The sequence below is a fragment of the Lytechinus variegatus genome, chromosome 1 (genome assembly GCF_018143015.1).
Source record: "Lytechinus variegatus isolate NC3 chromosome 1, Lvar_3.0, whole genome shotgun sequence".
NCBI lineage: Eukaryota > Metazoa > Echinodermata > Echinoidea > Temnopleuroida > Toxopneustidae > Lytechinus > Lytechinus variegatus.
Window position 1 is genome coordinate 45197001 of NC_054740.1, and position 24349 is coordinate 45221349.

At 35.7% G+C, this 24349-nt stretch overlaps 1 protein-coding gene across 2 annotated transcripts in view; it reads left to right on the top strand.

Annotated features, from left to right (window-relative positions):
• Window positions 1-1870: 1870 nt before the first annotated feature.
• The window catches only part of LOC121415061 (small ubiquitin-related modifier 3-like), a 58917-nt gene continuing 36438 nt past the window's right edge, over window positions 1871-24349 (top strand). The window contains exons 1-2 of one of the 2 annotated variants that reach the window (XM_041608143.1): window positions 1871-2013; window positions 19362-19409. In XM_041608143.1, coding sequence (XP_041464077.1) covers window positions 1996-2013; window positions 19362-19409 — 66 coding nt within the window. In that variant the 5' untranslated portion in view covers window positions 1871-1995. Of the gene's footprint in view, window positions 2014-19361; window positions 19410-22858; window positions 22892-24349 lie in introns of those variants that run through there. The other variant, XM_041608151.1, reaches the window with a different exon arrangement.

A 24349-nucleotide genomic window follows, 5' to 3' on the forward strand; every position in this document is an offset into this window, starting at 1 on the left:
AAGTTTTTTAAATGCTTGGGGTATAATCCGATTTCATACTTACAAGAGATTTCTTTTTGATGTGATGTCTTGCAAGTCAAAAGTCCTGCCTTTTAATTGAAAATCCAAAATCAACTCACTATCTATGGAACTTTGACCCCTTTTTTTTCAGCGAGTCCTTCCAAAAGTATGGAATGTTATTAAAATTTCGAGTACCTTTTCTATTTCTAAACGATCCACACCTATTTTGTGAAAGGTCGAGATGGACTTCATCTTCCCATCATTATCTACAATATGATGGAGTTTATAAATTTTCTTCAAAAACAGCTTTTCATCATAATATGTTTGTCCTTTCAAACGGATGAACCTATTATCTCATTTCTTTTATTCTTCTCTTCTGTAAGTAAAAACAATTTCTTATTGAACCATACATCTAACATTTCTGTTCCTTTCAGTTCAGAGGAGCGATACCGATCGCGTTATCGATATCCTATGACGTGGAGTGGAGGTGCCATGGCCAAGTGGTCTAAGGCGCCTGGCTATGCATGAAAAATTCCGGGGGTTCGATTCCCGGCCGCGGCAGCTATGCCAGTGAGCAAGGCATTTAATCTACAATGCTCTTTTATCCTGTTTTCAAATTAGTGAAAATGCTATATGCATTATTTATAACTAGGTGTTAACTTGTTTAAAAAAAAAGTCACACCCCCGGCCGTGGCACCTATGCCCGTGAGCAAGGCATTTAATCTACAATGCTCTTTTATCATGCTTTTTAATAAACGAAAATGCTATTGGTAACTAGGTGTGCACTTGTTTTTTAAAAAAAGTCACGCCTCTGCGCAGCGCTGCTGATCACCTCATTTAAGCGAGAAATTCTCGACGGCGAAAGTGAAATCGGGAAGAAATTGCAGTAAAATCTTATCGTACAGAATGCACAGGTTAAAGTCACTGCAACAATTAGAAAGCATAAATATTATTTTTCATTAAAATGCGTAAAACTCTAATGATTTGCGCTCATCTTAACTGTACTAGATAATTTTACGGGCGTGTTTCATCGTGTCCGCCTCCTGTTCGTGAACTACAGTTCACGATTTGAATTTGAATTGAATTGAATCAATACCAACACCGAACTTGAAATCACGATTTTCCCAATCCCTGGGGTTGGTGTTGGTGAATATGGAAATTGCCCTTAGATCGTCAACACCCGAGCTGTAATGCTCGGTTCAGCACGACATTCAACACAAACTGCCGGAAATACGTCTGATTTTTTCCGAGGTCAATCCATAAAATGCAACACCAGCGTGATTTCAAGTACAGTGTTGTAGCTGGTGTTGGTGTTCCCAACACCAGATTCCAACACCGTACTTGAAATCCCCCACTGACACTACTCCTCTAAACTTCGAAAAAAAATCCTCAGAGAGAACTGTATATGTGTCACCCCCCCCCCCAGGCATGAATACCCCTAGACACCCATGTTTTGCAATTCACTAAACGCAAGTTTCATGTTTCAAAATCTATTGATCAAATCTACACATATTGGATCCTCAATTCCACAAACACATTTTTATCGAGAAAAACCGGACAAAAAAATTGGCATCAGTTGCTCAAAGTTATTACTTTTCCAATGATAATGGACATAATTATACTGCTGACTTGTCAAATGGAATTCAAAATACGGTACTGGTGGGAAAAAAATAAAATAATTTGGGTTAGGTCAATGTCAAGCCAGTGAAGCCAAGTCCTATACTATCAATTCCAAATCGCTGATCTCTCGATGTATTTCATCATTCATCAAAATGCCGGGGCAAAATGGGACAGATAAAATTAAAACCAATATATTTTCTGATTAATCGAAAAAATTAAGAGAGGGGGCGCAATGTAAAATAAACACTGCCCTCTTGTGTCTCCTTTGAAAATTGTACCCGCGCGCGCATTCATTCATTGTGTGTGCAAAATTTTGGATAAACGTTTGTAAAATACTCAACTTTAGCAAGGACACAATTACAAACAATATATATCATGACCACTGAACAGAAGGTAAGATAAGTAAAAACGATTATTATCATAAACAACGCTCTAATACGAAGTTTTCCTGTATTGTTTTGAAAACTTGTTCGGGAATCTGGGTATGAATGGCGTGTGGTCTGAGACTCTGACTGTGTGACTGACAATGTGTAACATTACTCGTACTCGTTAGGCCTAGGCCTACGTGAACTGAAAGGAGAATGAGTGACGTAAACGTGACAAATAGAAATAAAAATTAAGCCTTAGTCGAATCGATTTTAAAATCGGCGTCCGATCGATGTGATCTAGCACCGGTGCAGATTTTGCAAAATTGGTGCATCAAAAAAAATAAATAAGGTCGCATTTCATAAGTTGGGTATGCAAAAAGGGTTAGCCTGGGGCCTGGGCCTGGGGCGTTTTGGGGAGTGAAAGATACCGTATATACTAGTGTAGGGGAAGGCGGGGTAAGTTGAGCATAGGGGCAAGTTGAGCCACCAGCCCCAGGCCAATAATGAATGAGTCAGACATTGTGGTGGTGTCATGTATTGATGACCCATAGCATAACCCCTAACCCCACCATATTGTTTTCAACTTTGAAACAAAAAGTAGTTTTTTAGAGGGAAAAATATGAATTTCAACCAAAAAAGTAAAAAAGAGTGTGAAATAGATAAGTGCTTTATAAACCCACATGTCTTTAAATATAATAAAGACATGATAACAACATTAGTACAGGTATGAATCTTCATTCTTGTCATACTCATAGTCTTTTATACGATGGATGTATAATAAATGTGTGGATACAAAATTATCGCATTTAGTTCGGACTGGGGTAAGTTGAGCCAAACAGCATGGGGCAAGTTGAGCCATGGTAATTCCTATGGTAATGTATCTTAAAAAACAAACAAACCATAAAAATTGATTGAAATGCTGGCTGAAAGGAGCAAATTTGCATGACTGCTCTTTTCCTTTTAAAGGATGTTAGTATTTATAGAGAATTAGCAAGTGAAAAGACTTTAAGCAAAAAATTGAAATGCTGGTTCTCCCCTCATACATTTTGTACATAGTTATTGTGGCTCAACTTACCCCAGAAGGTGGCTCAAACTTACCCCATATATGGGGCAAGTTGAGCCATTTGACATCGTTTTTTTCAAAGGTCACGATGACTTTCAGTGTGGGGATAGAAAGTTATATATATAGGTGGAAAATATTTCAGAAGAGTTAAATTTCAAGGCTAGGTACTTATTTTGTCAATATTATTAATCATATCAATTCTAACATGCAAAAAGCAAAAACTGTCACAACTTACCCCGCCTTCCCCTACGTATGGAGTCACTCCCCACTAACGCCTGGGACTCCTTCCTATACTTCCCCACATACGGGTACAAAACCAGAAAAAACGATTTGCGTGCTGTCGCCAAGCGGAAGACAAAGAAATCAAGATCAAGTATGTACATGTACAGTACATGTACCTACTCAAATCAGTCAAAAAAACATTTCCAATGATTTTATTCCAGATGGTCACTAATTACAGGATACTACATGTATTACTCAAGTATAGTCCAATATTGGTCAGTGAGCCAATGCAGTTCAGCGAAACAACCAAAATACAGAGACCGAAGTGTTGTTCTATTTGTAGACAGGAATAACTGCCATTTCTTGGAATCAACAATATCTGACATTTTATTATGGCAGTGTCAGTGAGTCCAAACCTCGCGTTGTGTCCATACTTTGCGGACGGTCATTATCTAAAAACTAGCCAATACCCTTAAAATCCGACATCAGCAACTTGGAGGCGACCTAAAATTACCCTTTGCCTTTGGCGTAAGTTTCTTCAGGATAAGTTCAGTATTCATGAAAATATTGAAAAGATCGCCAAATTTGTCAAGGTAAGGCAGTAGGATTGCAGTCTGGTCGAGGGCAGGTCCAAGCTATTTGACTTGTGACGTACGGGACATTTAGAGACTTTAAAGTTGTGTAACATAAGAAATAAATGCACAATAGAGAATCTTTTATGGATTTTGGAAGGCCAGTCATGCCCTCTTTATTCATGAAAAAATTAGTTATCTACCATTCCATTAACGATGTAATATTTTAATTAATATGCACTGTGACGTACGGGACCAGACGAAAGTTGATTTTTTTGAAAAAAAGTTTGTCATTAAAATTCTGTGAATTGGAATAAGCTGGAAATCTCTCATTATCATGTTTTCATCTTGTATCTTATCAAGTTTCATTAGCCCTGAATGAAATGATAGAACTCATTGTTGTTATTATGTAATAGCTCAGAATATAAACAACCGCGCTGTGACGTACGGGACATGTGACGTATGGGACATTTGTCCATGTGTAAAACGAATGGGGAAAATGAAATTTCATCAAAATTTATAATAAACTTGATGCAAACCAAAGTAAGTTAATTTTTACATGGATTATCGTGATTGATATATATTTCTTTAATTGCACACACTGAAAGAAAACAGCAAACACTTTACGACCTTATAAATATTATGAAAGATGTCTTGCAAATAATTCCATGTGTTAAAAAAAAATTAAAAATTTATAATTAACCGGATGTAAACCAAAGTAAGTAAGTTTTACATGGATTAGTATGATTTATATATATTTCTATTATAGTATATGATTAAACAAAGCATAAAAAACTTTTATTACCTTATAATCATGAAAGATTTAATTAATAACATAATTAATTAATACTAATTAATGGTATGTATTACAAATTGTAACTTTATTATCACCCTTTTACCAATATTCAACCACTGATATAATATTATTTATCTCAATTTACATTATCTTTGCTCCTTATTGAAAAATAACCCTAATTAAAATTACATAGAAATCCTATGGTGTGTCCCGTACGTCACACATTTGTCCCGTACGTCACAAAACTTAATTAGCTGATATAATTAAACATGAAATTAATTCAGTAAATTCACTTAATAATATAAATTAGAACTCTCCAAAGTTTGAAGAAAACTGTTCAACTTTTTCTTAAAGGGATCGTTTAACTTTGTAAGCAGGTGATTTAAAAAATTCTCAAACTGAGACGAAACATGTGTATGAGTGCCTGTATTTGTCCTCAAAACCCTGAAACAGACTTCAATATAGGATGAAAAACTCTAATTTAGATACAAGTAGCAATTTATTAGCTTGATTTTGAGAACCGTCTAGTAGACAGGCTCAGCTTATGACCAGTTTTCTCCAATTCAAAAAGTCCGTTGGCTATGTTGACTGCCTTCTGCTGTGTGTATCTCCTATACACACGCTATTAGCTGCACTGTACATTCAGTGTATACCTTGTATACACTGTATGTAGGTCATGCTGTGTTCATCTGTGTTGTGTTGCACAGATTCGCTCTCTACACATAGTCATTGAAACCATCTCCCAATTATTTTCAAACTTTGGTTTACATCTCATTCTCCAAGGTTTTAAAATTGATCCTGTATATATAATACTTTGAAACTTTTGGGATGGTATTTTTACACTATAAGCCTAATGTTTAGCCCATTTTCAAGAACCAAAATGAGAATTTTTTAAATCAGAACAAAGTGAAATGATCACTTTAATTAGAATCTAAAAAAACATGCTAAATCGTGACGTACGGGACACTGCCTGTTGGACACCAGATAATTAACTTAATTAATTAGTTTTCAAAATCTTTTTTTTTTCTCAAATGTTTGCATGAACTTAGCACAACAAGTCCCCACAGAAATATTTTCAAATATAATTTGCATTATCTGCAGATCAAAAAATGTGATGTCCCGTGTGTCACGCTAATTAATGATTTCTTGGAATCGTGACCTTGGCATTCATTAACTTTACATTTTCAGAAGAAAAAAAATATAGGGCAAAAAACTTTGGAGTATAAGCTTTAAAATGTCATACAATATGCTAGATTTAGGCAAAGATTTAATTTTGGCTTCAGAGGGGACAATAGCTTGGACCTGCCGTCGAATGTATGGAGCCAATACCCAATAGTATACATGTACATGTACATGGTGTTGCAAATTTGCGTCTGGACCCAGATTCTGAACCTTCGGAATTGTCAACCTTTAGATCCTTTTAACTATCTTGACTTTAGGCCTAGGGAGGCATGCTACTCTACCCGTACCGTAGTTATCTTGACTGCTGTTCCTACACATATTGCATTTCCAGTTCTTGAATTCTATCACATCTTGTGTGTTCCACATTTCAGAAGTCCTGAGAGCAATGCTAATGTTACGTTTATCAACATATGTTTTTAGGTAAGGTTGTGAGGTGTTCAAGCTCGAATGTAGGCTTGCAAGACATTGAAGTGCATTGATTTTTTTCAATTCTACTGTGCAGAATATGTTTGTACACAGGGCAACGTACATGTACACTGTCAGATGGATGGCCTTAAACATTGCAGTTGATGCAAAAACTTCTGGTACACCGTGTTGTTTGATCATGGGCTATTCACTTCCATAATCGCCGATTTAATCCACATTCATTCTGGAGACTCAAGTTTTTGTACCACGAAATGGGTCTGCTCCGGTCTCAAAAGCATTGCTCAATCACACTCAGAGCCAATTTGAGAATCACCAATTGCGACAGCGATCATTGCTACAACTTACGTGATATGGGCTCGTACACATGCAGGGCGCGACAAACCCGCTTGCCCGCTTGCCCGGGGCAAGTGAAAATGACGTGCGGGCAAGCACCTCTCAAAGTCAATTGCCCGATCGGGCAAGTGGGTGTTGCGTCTTTCTATTCTGTACCGTACCTCGTTTTTCCATAAATCATCCAAAATCTACACTCAAAATCATGAATCAGCCTTAAAAAATAGCGAGTAGTGCAGTTTCAAATTCCGAAATTGCGTTATTTTTTCTGTACCACGTATTTCCATACATGGAATCAGGTATGAAAAAAATCAACGCAATGGCCGGGAAACAGTTGAATGTAGTAGGGTCCATTATGACTACCACCATGTGCAATTTCTAATGCACATTTTCCCCCTTCCGATATCACAATTCTGTGATAAAATAATTAGAATTACACAGGAAATAAATCACAGAGTCTAGTAACCTCGCATTGGTGAGTTGTCATGTCATTCGGCCTTGCTTTTCAAAAAGGCCTATTAACATCCAAAATAACTTGCTGTATTTGTTACTTATAACTTAGAATTCATTTGTTTCCCTTTTTGAGGGGATGAGGTAAATATCAGATAATAAATCATCAAACAAAGCTCCATCTATTTTACAAGGCCGGCGGGAAGCGCACACACACGTGCGCATACTAGCTAGCCAGTCTGAGCTCTGTCTCTCTGCCAGAGCTCTGGGGGACAATTCGCTCAGTAAAGGCCTCAATGATGGTGATTTTCTGTTTCAGACAGAGTTTACATTTCGGGTATATTATTCAAAACTTCCAATAAAGTTTGATGATTTCTTCATTGTCATGTATATTTAAGATATTAATGAGTACATTCTCACCAAATTTAGACTCCCCCATAGAGAAATGCAATTTTCGTAGAAGTCTGCGTTTTCAAAGAACTTCAGGGAAAGTTAGGGTATGTGGGCCTTTATTACATGGCCGAGTACATGTTATTGTACTGGAATAGGCGAAGTAGAAATTAGATATTGAATTCATTTATATCAAAGTTCAACTCACAGTCACACCCACACGCGCACACACACACACACACACCCAAGATTCTAAGCATAGTGAAAAAAACTACTTAAAAATCATACAATATTAAACAATGTTACTAATAATTCATTAATAAGTGAACAGGTATTCCTCAAAATAGAAAAAAAAGTAGCATGTGAAAACATGTAGATAAAATTATTGACCGAGTGGAACATCATAAAAGGATGAAGAAAAGACTTGATGGTTTCCAAATAATTTTTTTTTAATCAAGGAAATATGGAAAATAAATGACCATTTCATGGATTTAAAGATGCAAAATGTGAAATTTTAGCCACTCCACTTTTGATGATAAAATATTTTTTTCAAAGTCAATAAAGAGCTGAACATTTTTCACTGGCTTTCTTTATAGTTTCCAACTATGGTAAATGAAAGCAATTCTAAGGAAATATGTTACGCAGGTAGCCATTTCATGGATTTAAAGATGCAAAATATGAAATTTTAGCAACTTTTGTTGAAGGGTTTTTTAAAACCTTAAATAGCCATAAAATATCGATTTTTTTCTCCAAAATAAACGTAAAGACTCAGGCCTACGTTGCTGAAAATATCCTTTTCAATGTGTGTTCTTTTATACTGGACATGATTCTAAATTGTTATTTAGTATACCTTAATAAAAATAAGAGTAGTGCCGTCATAATGAAAAAATTATTGAAAAAATTGGGCAAGCAGTTTTTTCTATCGGGTAAGCAAATTTTTTCATCACTTGCCCAACTGGGCAAGTGACAAAAAAAAATTTTGTAGAGGCCTGCACATGTGCTACAAGCCTACGAACAAACGCTCCTCAAATTGGCACTGAAATAATAAAAATCAATCGATAACTTCAGTAACACTTAATTCTGCAGCAATCTGTGTATGCATGTAGGGTACAGTATACAAAATGCGCATCCAATGAGCGTCGTCGCTAGCTAGGGCCCTGCACTGATTTTCTTTTGCATTCTTTATAAATTTAATGCGCTGTTAAGCTGAGTAAACTTTTTAATTGCACCAATTTTTGTCTCACCTGCAAAGCAAAGTGAGACTGCAGGCACCGCTTTTCCGACGACGGCGGTGGCGTCAACATCAAATCTGAACCTGAGGTTAAGTTTTGGAAATGTCATCGTAACTTAGAAAATATATGGACCTAGTTCATGAAACTTGAACATAAGGTTAATCAGGTATCACTGAACATCCTGCATGAGTTTCACGTCACATGACCAAGGTCAAAGGTCATTTAGAGTCAATGAACTTAGACCATGTTGGAGGAATCAACGTTGAAATCTTAACCTGAGGTTAAGTTTTTGAAATGCAGGGATTCGATTTTAAGGCGCGCGAGAGCAATCGCGCGCTACATGCGCGCCTTAATCCATTTTTGGTAGCGTGATTAATAGCGTGCCTCGCGATCGTTGACCTGCGGAAATGCCTAAAGTCGCCCTCGAAATCACCCAAAATCATGCTTATTGCCGAGTGAATAACAACTCAATATGCTCGATCTCCGATTACCATTTAAAAATAATCCAAAAACCAACACTCAAAGTCATGAATAATCCTTAAAAATAGCGCGAGTAGCGCAGTTTCAAATGCCGACGTTGCGTTATTTTTTCTGTACCACGTATTTCCATACACATGGTACCAACTACGGAAAAAAAAATCAATGCAACGGTCGGGAAACAGTTGCATGTATAGGGGTCCATTATGACTACCACCACATGTTTCCCCTACAGATATCACGATTCTGTGATTAAATAATTCGAATTACACAGGAAATAAATCCCTGAGATTAGTAACCTAGCATTGGTGAGTTGTCATTCGGCTTTGCTTTTCAAAACGGCTAAATGCCTATTAACTTCCAAAATAAGTTACCTTATTTATTAATTATGACTAAAAATCATTTATTTTCTTTTCTAGGGGATGAGGTATTATATCAGACAATAAATCATCAAACAAAGCTCCATCTATTTTACAAGGCTGGCGGCAGGCTCACGCATTGGCGCTTTTACTAGCCAGCCAGTTAGAGCTCTGTCTCTGCCAGAGCTCTGGGGGACAATTCACTCAGTAAAGGCCTCAATGATGGTGATTTTCTGTTTCAGACAGTTTACAATTCATGAATATTATTCAAAACTGCCAATAAAGTTTGATGATTTCTTCATTGTCATGTATATTTAAGTTCTTAATGAATAGCACCAAATTTAGACTCCCCAATAGAGAAATTAAATTTTCATGGAGATCTGCGTTTTCAAAGAACTTCAGGAAAAGTTAGGGGATGTGGGCCTTTATTACATGTACATGGCCGAGTACAAGGTATTGTACTGGACTAGATGGAGTAGAAATTAGATATTGAATTCATTTATATCTAAGTCCAACTCACAGTCACACACACACGCACTCACCCACACACACCCACATCCAAGATTCTAAGCATGAAATAGCTTTAAAAATCATACAATATTGAACAAAAAGTAATAATTCATTAATAAGTGAACAGGTATATCCAAGTCCAACTCACAGTCACACACACATGCACTCACCCACACACACCCACATCCAAGATTCTAAGCATGAAAAATAACTTTAAAAATCATACAATATTGAACAAAAAGTAATAATTCATTAATAAGAGAACAGGTATTCCTCAAAATACAAAAAAGTAGCATTTAAAAAGAGCCCCTGAAATTTGCCAAAAAAATTTAAAATGGAGCCCCTGAAAAAAAAAAATTTAGTTACTTAACTTTAAGCCAAAGTCAAACCTAACTCAAACAGGTTTTGATAACACACAATCTAATTACAAAACATTGTAAAACGATTACAAATACTTCCTTTGGTTGTTGATTGTAACTTTATAGTACATACATTTCCTCCATCTGTTTTGTTAATTGGACAAAAAGCTCCCCTTGTATGTTGAAGAAGAGCCTTTTGCAGTGCTCCCCTACCGCTCTCCTTAAAAGATCTAGGAGAGCTATTTATTGCTCCCCTCATAATTATAAAACTGAGTCCCTGGAAATGTCATCGTAACTTAGAAAATATATGGACCTAGTTCATGAAACTTGGACATAAGGTTAATCATGTATCACTGAACATCCTGCATGAGTTTCACGTCACATGACCAAGGTCAAAGGTCATTTAGGGTCAATGAACTTTGACCAAATTGGGGATATCTGTTGAATTCCCATCATACCTTGAAAGTTTATGGATCTGATTCATGAAACTTGGACATAATAGTAATCAAGCATCACTGAAAATTTTGTGCAAGTTTCAAGTCTCATCATTAAGGTCAAAGGTCATTTAGGGTCAATGAACTTTGGCCGAATTGAGGTTATCTGTTGAATTACCATCATAACTTTGAAAGTTTATTGGTCTAGTTCATTAAACTTGGACATTATAGTAATCAAGTATCACTGAACTTCCTGTGCGCGTTTTAGGTCACATGACCAAGGTCAAAGGTCAATGAACTTTGGCCGAATTGGTCGTATCTGTTGAATTACCATCATAACTCTGAAAGTTTATGGATCTGATTCATGAAACTTGTACATAAGAGTAATCAAGTATCACTGAACATCCTGTTCGAGTTTCAGGTCACATGATCAAGGTCAAAGGTCATGTAAGGTCAATGAACTTTGGCCATGTTGGGTTTTTTTGTTGAAGAACCATCATATCTCTGTAAGTTTATTGGTCTAGTTCATAAAAAGTGGACATAAGAGTAACCATGAATCACTGAACATCTTGTGCAAGTTAGAGTAGTATTCAAAGTCAGCACTGCTGCTACATGTATATTGAACCGTGTGATGCAGGTGAGACGGCCAGAGGCATTCCACTTGTTGTGGATTGATATTTCTAACTTCTCAGGTAAGCTTCAAAACCGTGACTTAGGCTACATGTATATAGACCCCTTTTTATGATATGGGCAAGTCCAAGAATTCGCGCGCGTTACGTATGGGACATTTCAGAGGCTTTAATGACCTGAAAAATAGTGTTAAATGACTTTGATTAGATTGAATACCCTCATGATGGTAGACATCTAGGAGAAGAATAATCATGCAAAAAATTGTGACATATGACCTTGATCTTGACCTTCTAGAGCGAAAAGATGCGCCGTTACGTATGGGACGCAGAGAAAAGACAATTTTTAATACATTAGTTTCAAGTTGAGAATTCTCTGAAAGTATTTCACTTGACAACTTGAAACTTAGTGTGATAGAAGTCTCAATACTATAGTACATTTATGGCAAGTTTCATGTCATAAGCCAAATCCCTCTAATTACAGACTCTAATTAAACAAATTAATGACATGTTACGTATGGGACAGTTACGTATGGGACATTTTGTCCCCATAGAGAACGTACACAATTTTCCCCAAAATTCAAAAAATTGAAATAATTTAAAATATGGAAATAACAAGAGTTTCTTTCTTTTTAAATGTTCTACTGAGACATATTTGATATCACTGAAGGGGAAATTAGCCATTTCAACCTTTTTATTCCTTGTTTTTCATGGTTTTATGAATTTCTTATGTATTTCTATTGTTTTTATTTTTTCATATTTTTCCATTTTCACATTTTTTTGGGCTTCATTTGTATTCATTAATCAGTATTCATAACAAATCAGTGTTTAAAAACTAAAGAAAAGGTAAATAATCAGTTTTTAGAGCACTCTTCAAATTTGTTTTTCTCCATTCACTTTGTACACAAATCTCCCCATTGACATTGTGTGTAAATGTCCCATACGTAACATGTTGTCCCATACGTAACAATTTTTTAATTAACTTTTAATTAAAAAGTAAACTCCATTTTTGAAACTTTTTGTGGTATAACATTTTCATACTTAATAAATTAGAACTTCCCAGAGATGCAACAATACAAGTATTGTATTATGAGAAATAACTTAAAAAAACATCCTCAAAATGTTACGTATGGGACATTCCATCCTTGGACAAGACCTAATTTGCATAATTAATTAGATGACACCACTTTTTTCTGCCAAAAGTAATAAGATGTAAGGGGGTCCATGTCCCACCTATGACTGATTCTCAGAAGTTTTGTTTTCATTTTCTATGAGTTTTTATAATTGTCCCATACGTAACGCCCATTTTACTGATTATGCAAATTAGGTGCCCCAAATTAGCATAAATATGCATATTATCAAATTTTTCTTAATGAAATTTTAAAATTCCACATTTGGGCTTTCTTACCCCACCAAAGATAACTTCTTAAATTAAAGATTAAATTTTGCCTTCCATGGTGACCTTTTCTTGGACTTGCCCATATGTTGATACGGGCAAGCCTTGAAATAAGCGGGCGCTGAACGCAAATTCGCGCTCATAACGCCATCAATTGCGCCCATGAAGCCCCAAAATCATCAAAATTTTGACAACTGGGCGCAAATATTTTCCAGGTAATTGCGCCCGCCGTGAGTGGGTAGTGAAGCCATATCATAATGTGCAATTTTGCACCCGACCGTTTCAGAATTCGTTGTAATTTGGTATACATAAAATTCAACATGGCCCAAGCACAAAACAAAAAAAATTAGTCCAATCGGTCCGTCGGTTCTCTCGCTACGGCCCGCCCTTTTCTCCTTGTTTTGACAAAAATGGGCGTGACCTTCAACTTTCAATGGCCACTGCATCGTTACGTGTTGACCAATTTTCATGAAACTGGTACCATTTGATAGGAAATTCAGAGAGGAATCCAAAACATGCATCGAATAATGTATTGAAGCAATTTATAAGGTCATGACCTTTGACCTTCACTTTGACCTTGAGTTTGACCCCCGGACAAATAATTTTTTAACTTGATTTTCGTGTATGTTAATTATTGGTATGATATTGACAAAATATGTAAAAATCAATGATGATATTTTATTTCTTCACCTTTAAAAACTCTTCCAAAGATACCATGAAATTTCACTCTAGTCCCACACACTGATATTCATGTTAGTAAAGTGTTTCCCAGTTACATGATTTCTTCCAATCTTCAGTTTATACAGCATGCAAACACATGAAAAGAAATCAAGCTTAATCAGTTTACAAATAAAAGACTAAACCCTTATGCTAATGAATAGGTATCTGTTCAGGCATTTTATGATTCAGCAATATATATCATATGCATATATATACATGTATATATTTTGATGATAAAAGTGAAGACTTTACTACTATGCAGGGCTCGACATTAGCAGTGGCCCGGTGGCCCGGGGCAACCAAAAATGAGAGTCGGGCCACCAAAATTTTGTAAAAGCCAACACTTGGTGGCCCGGTTGGGCTACCAAAGTTTTGATAAATTGTAATGTTTTCTATTGTTTTAGGGCCACCAAAAATATGAAATTGATGATTTTGGTAGATTGTTTGGGCCACCAAGAAAAAAAGTTAGTGTGAAGCCTTGCTACTATGAATATATATGATATATATTGCCGAACATCAAAATGAATATATATTGATGAACATCAAAAAATTGCTCCAATACATTATTCGATGCATGTTTTGGATTCCTCTCTGAATTTCCTATCAAATGGTACCAGTTTCATGAAAATTGGTCAACACGTAACGACGCAGTGGCCATTGAAAGTTGAAGGTCACGCCCATTTTTGTCAAAACAAGGAGAAAAGGGCGGGCCGTAGCGCGAGAACCGACGCACCGATTGGACTAATTTTTTTGTTTTGTGCTTGGGCCATGTTGAATTTTATGTATACCAAATTACAACGAATTCTGAGACGGTCGGGTGCAACCACTGGGTGAATCCAGATGGAATGACCCTAAAGCCAAAATCAAATAACTTTCAATTTACTATAAACACAGTTTAAAATTGCTAAGTGCATCTTTTTTTCTGTACTATAAAAAGTGAGCTACGTCCGTCTTTTTTTTCTCCTGTAATACATGTGCGCGCGTTCTTCCGGTAGCGGTTTTCCATACTTCACCATGTGCAATTTCTAATGCACACATTTCCATTTGGGATATCACAATTCTGTGATATAGTAATTCGAATTGCACAGGAGATAAATCCTGTTCACAGCACATACGATGTGCAAGTCTTTTATCCTCAAGTCGCCGACCTCGCTTGTCAAAACGGAGCCTTAATAATCTAAAATAACTTAGTTTATAGTTGTGAATTGTAGCTTTTTAATTTCTTTCCTGGAGAGGGGTAAATATCAGACAATAAATAATCAAACAAGGCTCCATCTAAAAAAAAAATTGGAGGACACTGCGTGCAGTTGAGTGTGGTGTTAGCAAGCCAGTTTTGAGCTCATGTTGTCTGCCAGAGCTCTGGGTGAGAATTCTATCAGTAATGGCCTAAGTGATGGTGATTTTCCGTTTGAGATAAAGTTTAGATTTCATGTTAATTTTTGAAAACTCAAAAAACTTTATGATTTCTTCATTGTGATGAATATTTAAGTTATTAATGAATACATTTTCACCAAATTCAGACTCTCCCAGAATGAAAGGCATTTTCTGTGGAGATCTGCGTTTTCAAATAACTTGTGAAAAACTTAAGGTACGTGAACCTACAATACATGTACATAGCCTGTGGCTATGTGCTGGAATTTGAATAGACTGAGTTATTTATTGATTTCGTTTCTTAATTTCTTTAACATAATTTATATGCAATCCAAGTGCACCTCACAGCCACAATCACAAACAAACACTCACCCACTCCCGTGATTCAAACCATTAAAAAAAATGAATTATTTTTTTTTCTAAATTTATTATTTGATCTGAATTCTCTCTTTCTCCATCTCTATCTTTTTTAATTTTTATTTTATTCATTTATTTAGATTTTTTTTTTTTGGGGGGGGTTCATTGATCATGGTTCATTAAAGATGAAAAATAAATAAGCCCATGTGTGTGTGGTTGTAAAGGGGATGTGGAGTGAGGGTGTCAAAACACTTAAACATTTAAATCTGATTTCTTAAATGTTTGAATAAGCCTAATACTTAGCATATGCTATTCATGTACTAATTGAAAAATTGCAGGAACTGCGCTTACTATAAACAAATTTGCGGTGTGGTTCACTGTTATATACATATTTTTTAAATTGCCCCTGGTTCCAGAAAATTGCCCCCGGTTCCTGTAAAAAGCCCGTGAGCAGGGGGCAATTTTTTTTTTTAAATTGCCCCCGGCTCACAGGTGCTTATTTCAAGGCTTGGATACGGGTCCGTGTCGACATGAAAACATAACTCGCTCTCACATTGTTTAGAAAGTGTGTACATGTGCATCAAAAATGGACTTTCAAAACGGGCCTATCATGGGCTTGCCCGCAGTTCACGCAATGCAGAAGCTAGCAAGGTAACCGAAGAGATGGCAGTTGTAGCAATGAATCATTCTGTACTTTCTCAGAGGCACACAGCGATAAAGTTCCTGTTCAATTTCCAAACCTTCCTGCAGTAAAGTGTCAGCTGCAGAACTAGATGAAAGGAAGATGTTGATGATTGGCATATGACGTTGAGAACAATGATTACAAAGGGCGTAGACTGTAGACTTCTCACCAGTCTTTTCTATGGCTGCTTCAGTTTTGTCAAATGTAGGTATAAGGTTTTAAACCTCTGCATACCATAGCATGTCGACCTTGAGTGCCAGGAGGGTGAGGGAAGATGTTGCCTTTCCCAAAGGAATCTGAAGGCCAAGGCTTGAGAGTTTCCTGATAGTCAAACTTTGATTTACAATGAAGAGCTACATGTATTCTACCAGCTGGCAGAGAATAGGCAAAAGATTTATTCAGATTTGGCTTAACTCTTTGTATTTCTTTGCTAATGCTGCGACTATCATTGAAAGGTGAGGGAGCAGAAAATCCATCTAATATACATGTAGCCAGAAGAGGTTGGTTTTTGTTCTGCCTTGGTCTGAGAAACAGGATGAGTAATGTTGAGAGATTCCGTGGTCTTGTCTTCCTTTATTCCACAATTGGTATTTATCAGCTTATTGGTCAGAGTTCTCAAAACCTTGTGTATTTCAATGTTTTTTCTTTGGCAAGTATATTCCAACTATTTCAAAATTTACTTGCCCGAGTATGCAAATGCTTCTAAAAAGTTATGTAGGGCTATTCCACGGTTACTCACATTACATTTGGAGACACCTTTACTCAAGCTTGGAGCTGTAACTCCATTATTATTGATAGGAACTAAACATCTCCTTATCACAACAAAGTACACAGTCTGACTATCCTTCATATAAAAACAAAACTTGGGAAATTCTATTATGCTCCTGGCAAATCTTTAGAATGTGTCGGTTACTCATGTTACATGATTTGGACATGCATAAAATCAAAAGTCAACATAAGTGAAAAGTCTCCTCATACAAGGCTTTTATGAAAGTTGATTATATCCATTTCAAAGAAGTGTATTAGGGAGACAAACTTTGTACATGTATATAAATATAATTGAAAAAATAAAGAACATATGGTTTTTAATTGGGGTGCAGATAATATGGTTACTGACGTTACGGTTACTCACGTTACACTTTGTCTATGTATTGTTAACAACACACATGTCATTAACAATTCAATAATGTGTGTAAAATTCATTGCTAGGAACATCTAAAAGAGATTATATACCAATTGGGAGTACATGTAGGAGGGAAAAGTATGATTTCGCTTACTAATTATGCATTAATTAGCATAATCTCTTAATACCAATTTGCATGAAATAAATTACTGTATAGTATTGTAGATTATGTCCAAGACAATCTGCACGCAAATTTTCGGCGTGATTGTGCGGCCAATGGCCGAGATCTCAAGGGGGGCCTGGGAGCCCCCCCCCCTCCCCTCTCCCCCACCCCCAGGGCCATATCAACTCCCAAAATACCCCGGCCTAGATAGGGTTACAGGTAAGGGCATTCAATGTGTTGTTCAAACACTCTTAAAGCTTGTGTATAGTTTTGCTAAATCCACCAAAATGCACCTATCACTATTCCAATTCATTGCTAGCTAATATGAATGGATATGCCCTATAACAGTTATGATGTGGAGGATATGAAATGAAAATGTGTTTTACAGGATAAATTTTGCGATTTTACATGGAAATTTAACTTGATCGGGTCACCCGATCAAATTAAAATATCTGTGTGTTTTTGTCTTTCAATTAAATCCTATTCCAAATCATGGAAAGGGCTGAAACTTTTTTGTTCTTTGTAACTTTTGGATATCTAATCACTGAATTTGTAAGATAAGTGCTTGAATGCCCATTTTTTTAATTTAAAACAAGCATCGCCGAGAGAGGGCGCTATATATCCAAGATTTGAATATTTGAAATTTTCTCAGAGAAGTGCAGTTGGAAAAATATCTAACGGTCTCTACGCTTCAGTAAGACTGTCATATTAGATGATATTCGATTATCAATCACATTATTGACCCTTTTATACCAAAGCTATACACAGGCTTTAAAAGTTTGGTTAATGAAAACCAAGTCTTACTATGCACTCTTGCATTGTGAATACTTAGAACTACTAATATTCAATTTTTGTGTGATTGTATGACCACTGATATTTTGATGAACAAAGAGTCGCATCAAAGATATGTACCCTCATTTTGCTTTTAATTAATCAAAAATAACTTCACAACTCACCATGAGACTTAAAACTTGATATCCAACAGAAAATGTTACAGAACTGAATAATTTTTACTGGTTACTCACATTACATGTACATGATGGTTACTCACGTTACAAAGTTACTCACGTTACAGTTTTTCTTCATCAATTTTATAAAAAATTGTACTTTTTAATGATTTTGATCGTCATCACTGTGTCAAAGATTGTTTGAAGGAAGAGAATTTAAAATCCCACCAATTAACTGTGAAGAATTTTTCTCTCAGAAAACAAAGTTATTTTTTTCGGTTACTCATGTACATCACCTGAGCAGGTTGCCATATTTATTTTTTGAATGAGTACTACAAATTTACTTGAAAAGCGGTTGTGTATTTTAAGTAATTTGACTCTTCTAAACTTCAGAAATATGTAAAGTGGTATGTTGTTGCAACAACAAAATGGTAATAAGGCATATTTCATTTTTTTCTTGTATTTTGGTACACAATGGAAGATACAACTTTTGACCATTTTTTTCAAAAGTATACATATGAAAATAAACTTTTTATTTCTTGTTCCTGAAACTATACATGTATGAAGAACTTAAAGTATTAAGAAATTCAAGAAAATATTGAATTTAAATTTTTAAGCTCATGTCCATCAACCTGTGGAATTGCCCTGTAGCACCCTGCTAGAGGATATGGCATCATCGTTAAATTTATTGCATATTTATGGCCACATGCTGCTCAGTAATATCATACATGTAATTTGCAAAATACAGTGTTAAATTTCTCATATTCAAGAATTTTGTTATTTTTATCAGATTTTGATGAAATTTTCAGCAATTTGCTCATCCAATTTTACTAGATTTATTCATATATTGTTGTTAGGGCCCAGAGTACCCCTTTAATTTGGTCGAGGTCTATTTTTTTTACATGTACTTGGTATAAGAAAGAGAGACAAGTTTTATAGGGAGAAATACACTAACATCGTCACCATTAGTGCCCTTGGCACTGTTAGTGATATGTATTAACATTAGGGCCAGTGTGCTAGCTTCTGCTGGAATCTACATGTACATTGTAACATATTGCAGCTACTGGTGCTGGGGATACCCACCAAAAGATCTGGTATGCAGCACTGTGTGCATCATTGTATGAATATGAAACATGTTTGATTGTTGATCATGATTTTAATTTGTCTCTCTTTTTTCTCTTTCCAGGAAGTGAAACCAAGTAATGAACATGTGACGTTAAAAGTAACTGGTGATGTAAGTATCCTCATTAAGGATGAAAGATTGAAAATGTGTGTCTTTCAAGGTATCGCAACATAATGGGAATTGTTTTTGTCTCACCTGCATAGCAGAGTGCGACTATAGGCGTCGCTTTTCCGACGGCGGCGGTGGCGTCAACATCAAATCTTAACCTGAGGTTAAGTTTTTGAAATGACATCATAACTTAGAAAGTATATGGACCTAGATCATGAAACTTGGCCATAAGGTTAATCAAGTATTACTGAACATCCTAATAGAGTTTCTTGTCACATGACCAAGGTCAAAGGTCATTTAGGGCCAATGAACTTAGACCATGTTGGAGGAATCAACATCGAAATCTTAACCTGAGGTTAAGTTTTTGAAATGACATCATAACTTAGAAAGTAGATGGACCTAGATCATGAAACTTGGCCATAAGGTTAATCAAGTATTACTGAACATCCTAATAGAGTTTCTTGTCACATGACCAAGGTCAAAGGTCATTTAGGGCCAATGAACTTAGACCATGTTGGAGGAATCAACATCAAAATCTTAACCTGAGGTTAAGTTTTTGAAATGTCATCATAACTTAGAAAATATATGGACCTAGTTCATGTAACTTGGACATAAGGTTAATCAAGTATCAATGAACATCCTGCATGGGTTTTATGCCACATGACCAAGGTCAAAGGTCTGTTAGCATCAATGAACTTTGGACGAATTGGGGGTATCTGTTGAATTCCCATCATAACTTTGAATGTTTATGGATCTGATTCATGAAACTTGGACATAATAGAAATCAAGTATCACTGAACATCCTGTGCGCATTTAAGGTCACATGACCAAGGTCAAAGGTCAATGAACTTTGACCGAATGGGGTGTATCTGTTGAAGGGCAAGTCCAAGAAAAGGTCACCCTGGAAGGCAAAATTTAATCTTTAATTTAAGAAGTTATCTTTGGTGGGGTAAGAAAGCCCAAATGTGGAATTATAAAATTTCATTAAGAAAAATTTCATAATATGCATATTTATGCTAATTTGGGGCACCTAATTTGCATAATCAGTAAAATGGGCGTTACGTACATGGGACAATTATAAATACTCATAGAAAATGAAAACAAAACTTCTGAGATTCAGTCATAGGTGGGACATCTTATTACTTTTGGCAGAAAAAAGTGGTGTCATCTAATTAATTATGCAAATTAGGTCTTGTCCAAGGATGGAATGTCCCATACGTAACATTTTGAGGATGTTTTTTTAAGTTATTTCTCATAATACAATACTTGTATTGTTGCATCTCTGGGAAGTTCTAATTTATTAAGTATGAAAATGTTATACCACAAAAAGTTTCAAAAATGGAGTTTACTTTTTAATTAAAAGTTAATTAAAAAATTGTTATGTATGGGACAACATGTTACGTATGGGACATTTACACACAATGTCAATGGGGAGATTTGTGTACAAAGTGAATGGAGAAAAACAAATTTGAAGAGTGCTCTAAAAACTGAATATTTACCTTTTCTTTAGTTTTTAAACACTGATTTGTTATGAATACTGATTAATGAATACAAATGAAGCCCCAAAAAATGTGAAAATGGAAAAATATGAAAAAATAAAAACAATAGAAATACATAAGAAATTCATAAAACCATGAAAAACAAGGAGTAAAAAGGTTGAAATGGCTAATTTCCCCTTCAGTGATATCAAATATGTCTCAGTAGAACATTTAAAAAGAAAGAAACTCTTGTTATTTCCATATTTTAAATTATTTCAATTTTTGAATTATGGGGAAAATTGTGTACGTTCTCTATGGGGACAAAATGTCCCATACGTAACTGTCCCATACGTAACATGTCATTAATTTGTTTAATTAGAGTCTGTAATTAGAGGGAATTGGCTTATGACATGAAACTTGCCATAAATGTACTTTAGTATTGAGACTTCTACAGGTATCACACTAAGTTTCAAGTTGTCAAGTGAAATACTTTCAGAGAATTCTCAACTTGAAACTAATGTATTAAAAATTGTCTTTTCTCTGCGTCCCATACGTAACGGCGCATCTTTTCGCTCTAAAAGGTCAAGATCAAGGTCATATGTCACAATTTTTTGCATGATTATTCTTCTCCTAAATGTCTACCATCATGAGGGTATTCAATCTAATCAACGTCATTTAACACTATTTTTCAGGTCATTAAAGCCTCTGAAATGTCCCATATGTAACGCGCGCGAATTCTTGGACTTGCCCTGAATCACCATCATAACTTTTAAAGTTTATGGATCTGATTCCTGAAACTTGGACATAAGAGTAATCAAGTATCACTGAACATCCTGTGCAAGTTTCAGGTCACATTATCAAGGTCAAAGGTCATGTAAAGTCAATTAACTTTGGCCATGTTGGGTTTTTTTTTTGAAGAACCATCATATCTCTGTTAGTTTATTGGTCTAGTTCATAAAAAGTGGACATAAGACTAAGAGTAACCATGTATCACTGAAGATCTTGTACGAGTTAGAGTAGTTTTCAAAATCAGCACTGCTGCTATATTGAACTGCGTGATGCAGGTGAGACGGCCAGAGGCATTCCACTTGTTAATACTGTTACATGTTGGGTTTTACTTCTAACATTGGTAGTGCAGAGATACTGTATTGATACCCTTTCCCTAATGTACATGTACATGTACATGTAGTGTAAAGAGATTGCTAAAAATGCATGCTATATTTTCATTGTCCTGTTACTTTATCAATTTTGCGCCTTTAGAGACTTGATCTGCTTGAAATACTGCATCATACTTTGCATACAGCAGTGCTGTGATTGTCTGTTCTATTGTACATGTACATGTATACTACATGTATGTTATACAAATAATGAATGTTTATGAGTGCAATGGACAGAATACTTCATGAAGTGAAAGATGATATGATGCATTGGATTATTGTTTCATCTTTCACCGAATGAAGTATTCTATCCATTGCATGAATGAAAAAAGCATTCATTATTTGGTTTATGTGACACATAAAAACTGATTTTTTTTCATGTGAAATTTATGAATTTCGATGCAAAACATGCTCATGCAGTGCGAGTTCGGTCTGTTGATTGTTTCGTCATTACAACATGCGTGTTTATTTGTCCATGAGCTGTCTCGGTGCGCGCGTGCAATGGACAAAATCGTATGGATCCAAGATTGCACGATGAATGGATACAAAATTGCATGGTTGATAACGTCATTGCAAAATGGGCTGAATGAACGATATCAAACAACCAATCAAATCCCAATGATCTATCTAGGTGTAATATAATGTTCACATTATGGTTTTTGTCTCGCCTCAGTGTGTAGCGGAGCGAGATAAAGGTATCACTATTTCCGCCGTCGTTGTCAACAATTGTGTTGTACACCAAATAACTTTCTATAGCTTCGAGGTGGGATCACCAGATTCATACCAGAGGTCCATCTCCTGAAAGCACAGGTCAAGTTCGAATATGAGTCGAATTCGAATAAGGTCAAAGGTCAGTGAACTTTCCATGACTTGCACAATTGTGTTGTACACCCAATAACTTTCTATAGCTTCGAGTTGGGATCACCAAAGTCATACCAGAGGTCCTTCTCCTGAAGGCACAGGTCAAGTTTGAATATGAGTCAATTTGAACAAGGTCAAAGGTCAATGAACTTTCCATGACTGGCACAATTGTGTTGTACACCCAATAACTTTCTATAGCTTCGAGTTGGGATCACCAAATTCATACCAGAGGTCCTTCTCCTGAAGGCACAGGTCAAGTTCGAATATGAGTCAATTCGAATAAGGTCAAAGGTCAATGAACTTTCCATGATTGGCACAATTGTGTTGTACACCCAATAACTTTCTATAGGGTCATTCCTTGCCAAGTCACCCAATGAATGTGCAATTTTGTACCCGACCCTCTCGGAATTTGTTGTAAATTGGTTTTGGTATGCATAAAATTCACCATGGCCCATGCACAAAACAAAAAAAATTAGTCTAATCGGTCAGTCGGATCTCGCGCTACGGCCCTCCCTTTTCTCCTTGTTTTGACAAAAATGGGCGTGACCTTCAACTTTCAATGGCCATTGCGTCGTAACATGTTGACCAATTTTCACGAAACTGGTACCATTCATTAGGAAATTCAGAGAGGAATCCAAAACATGCATCAAATAATGTATTGGAGCGATTTATAAGGTTGTGACCTTTGACCTTTATTTTGGCCTTGAATTTGACCCCCAGACAAATATTTTTTTAACTTCATATTCGTGTCCGTTAATTGTTTGTATGATATTGACAAAATATGTTAAAACCAATGATGATATTTTATTTCTTCACCTTTTAAAACTCTTCCAAAGATACCATGAAATTTCACTCAAGTCCTACATACTGATATTCATGTTAGTTAAGTGTTTACCACTTACACGATTTCTTCCAATCTTCAGTTACATTTTGCATACACATGAACAAAAATTAAGCTCATCAGTTCACAAATGAAACATTAAGCATTTATGCTCATGAATAGGTATCTGTTTAGGCATTTTGATATTCAGCAATATATTGTTGTTAGTAAAGTGTTTACTTTTATGGGATTCTTAAATAGGCATATAAATATACATGTACTCAAGAATTTGATGATAAGGAAACACTTTCTAAAAAGAATATTGCTGAACATCAAAATGCCTAAACAGATACCTACTCATGAGCATAAATGTTTAATGTTTCATTTGTGAACTGATGAGCTAATTTTTTTTTTTTTGCATACTGTAACTTAAAGGGGAAGTTCACCCTGAAGAAAAGTTTGTTGTAAAAATAGCAGAAAAAATAATAAAAAATATTGGTGAAGGTTTGAGGAAAATCCGTCAATGATTAAGAAAGTTATTAGAATTCATAGTTTTGAATTTGTGACGTCATATGCGAGCAGCACTCCTACAAAGCAAGTGGTAAAAAATCTTTTAAATGTCATTTT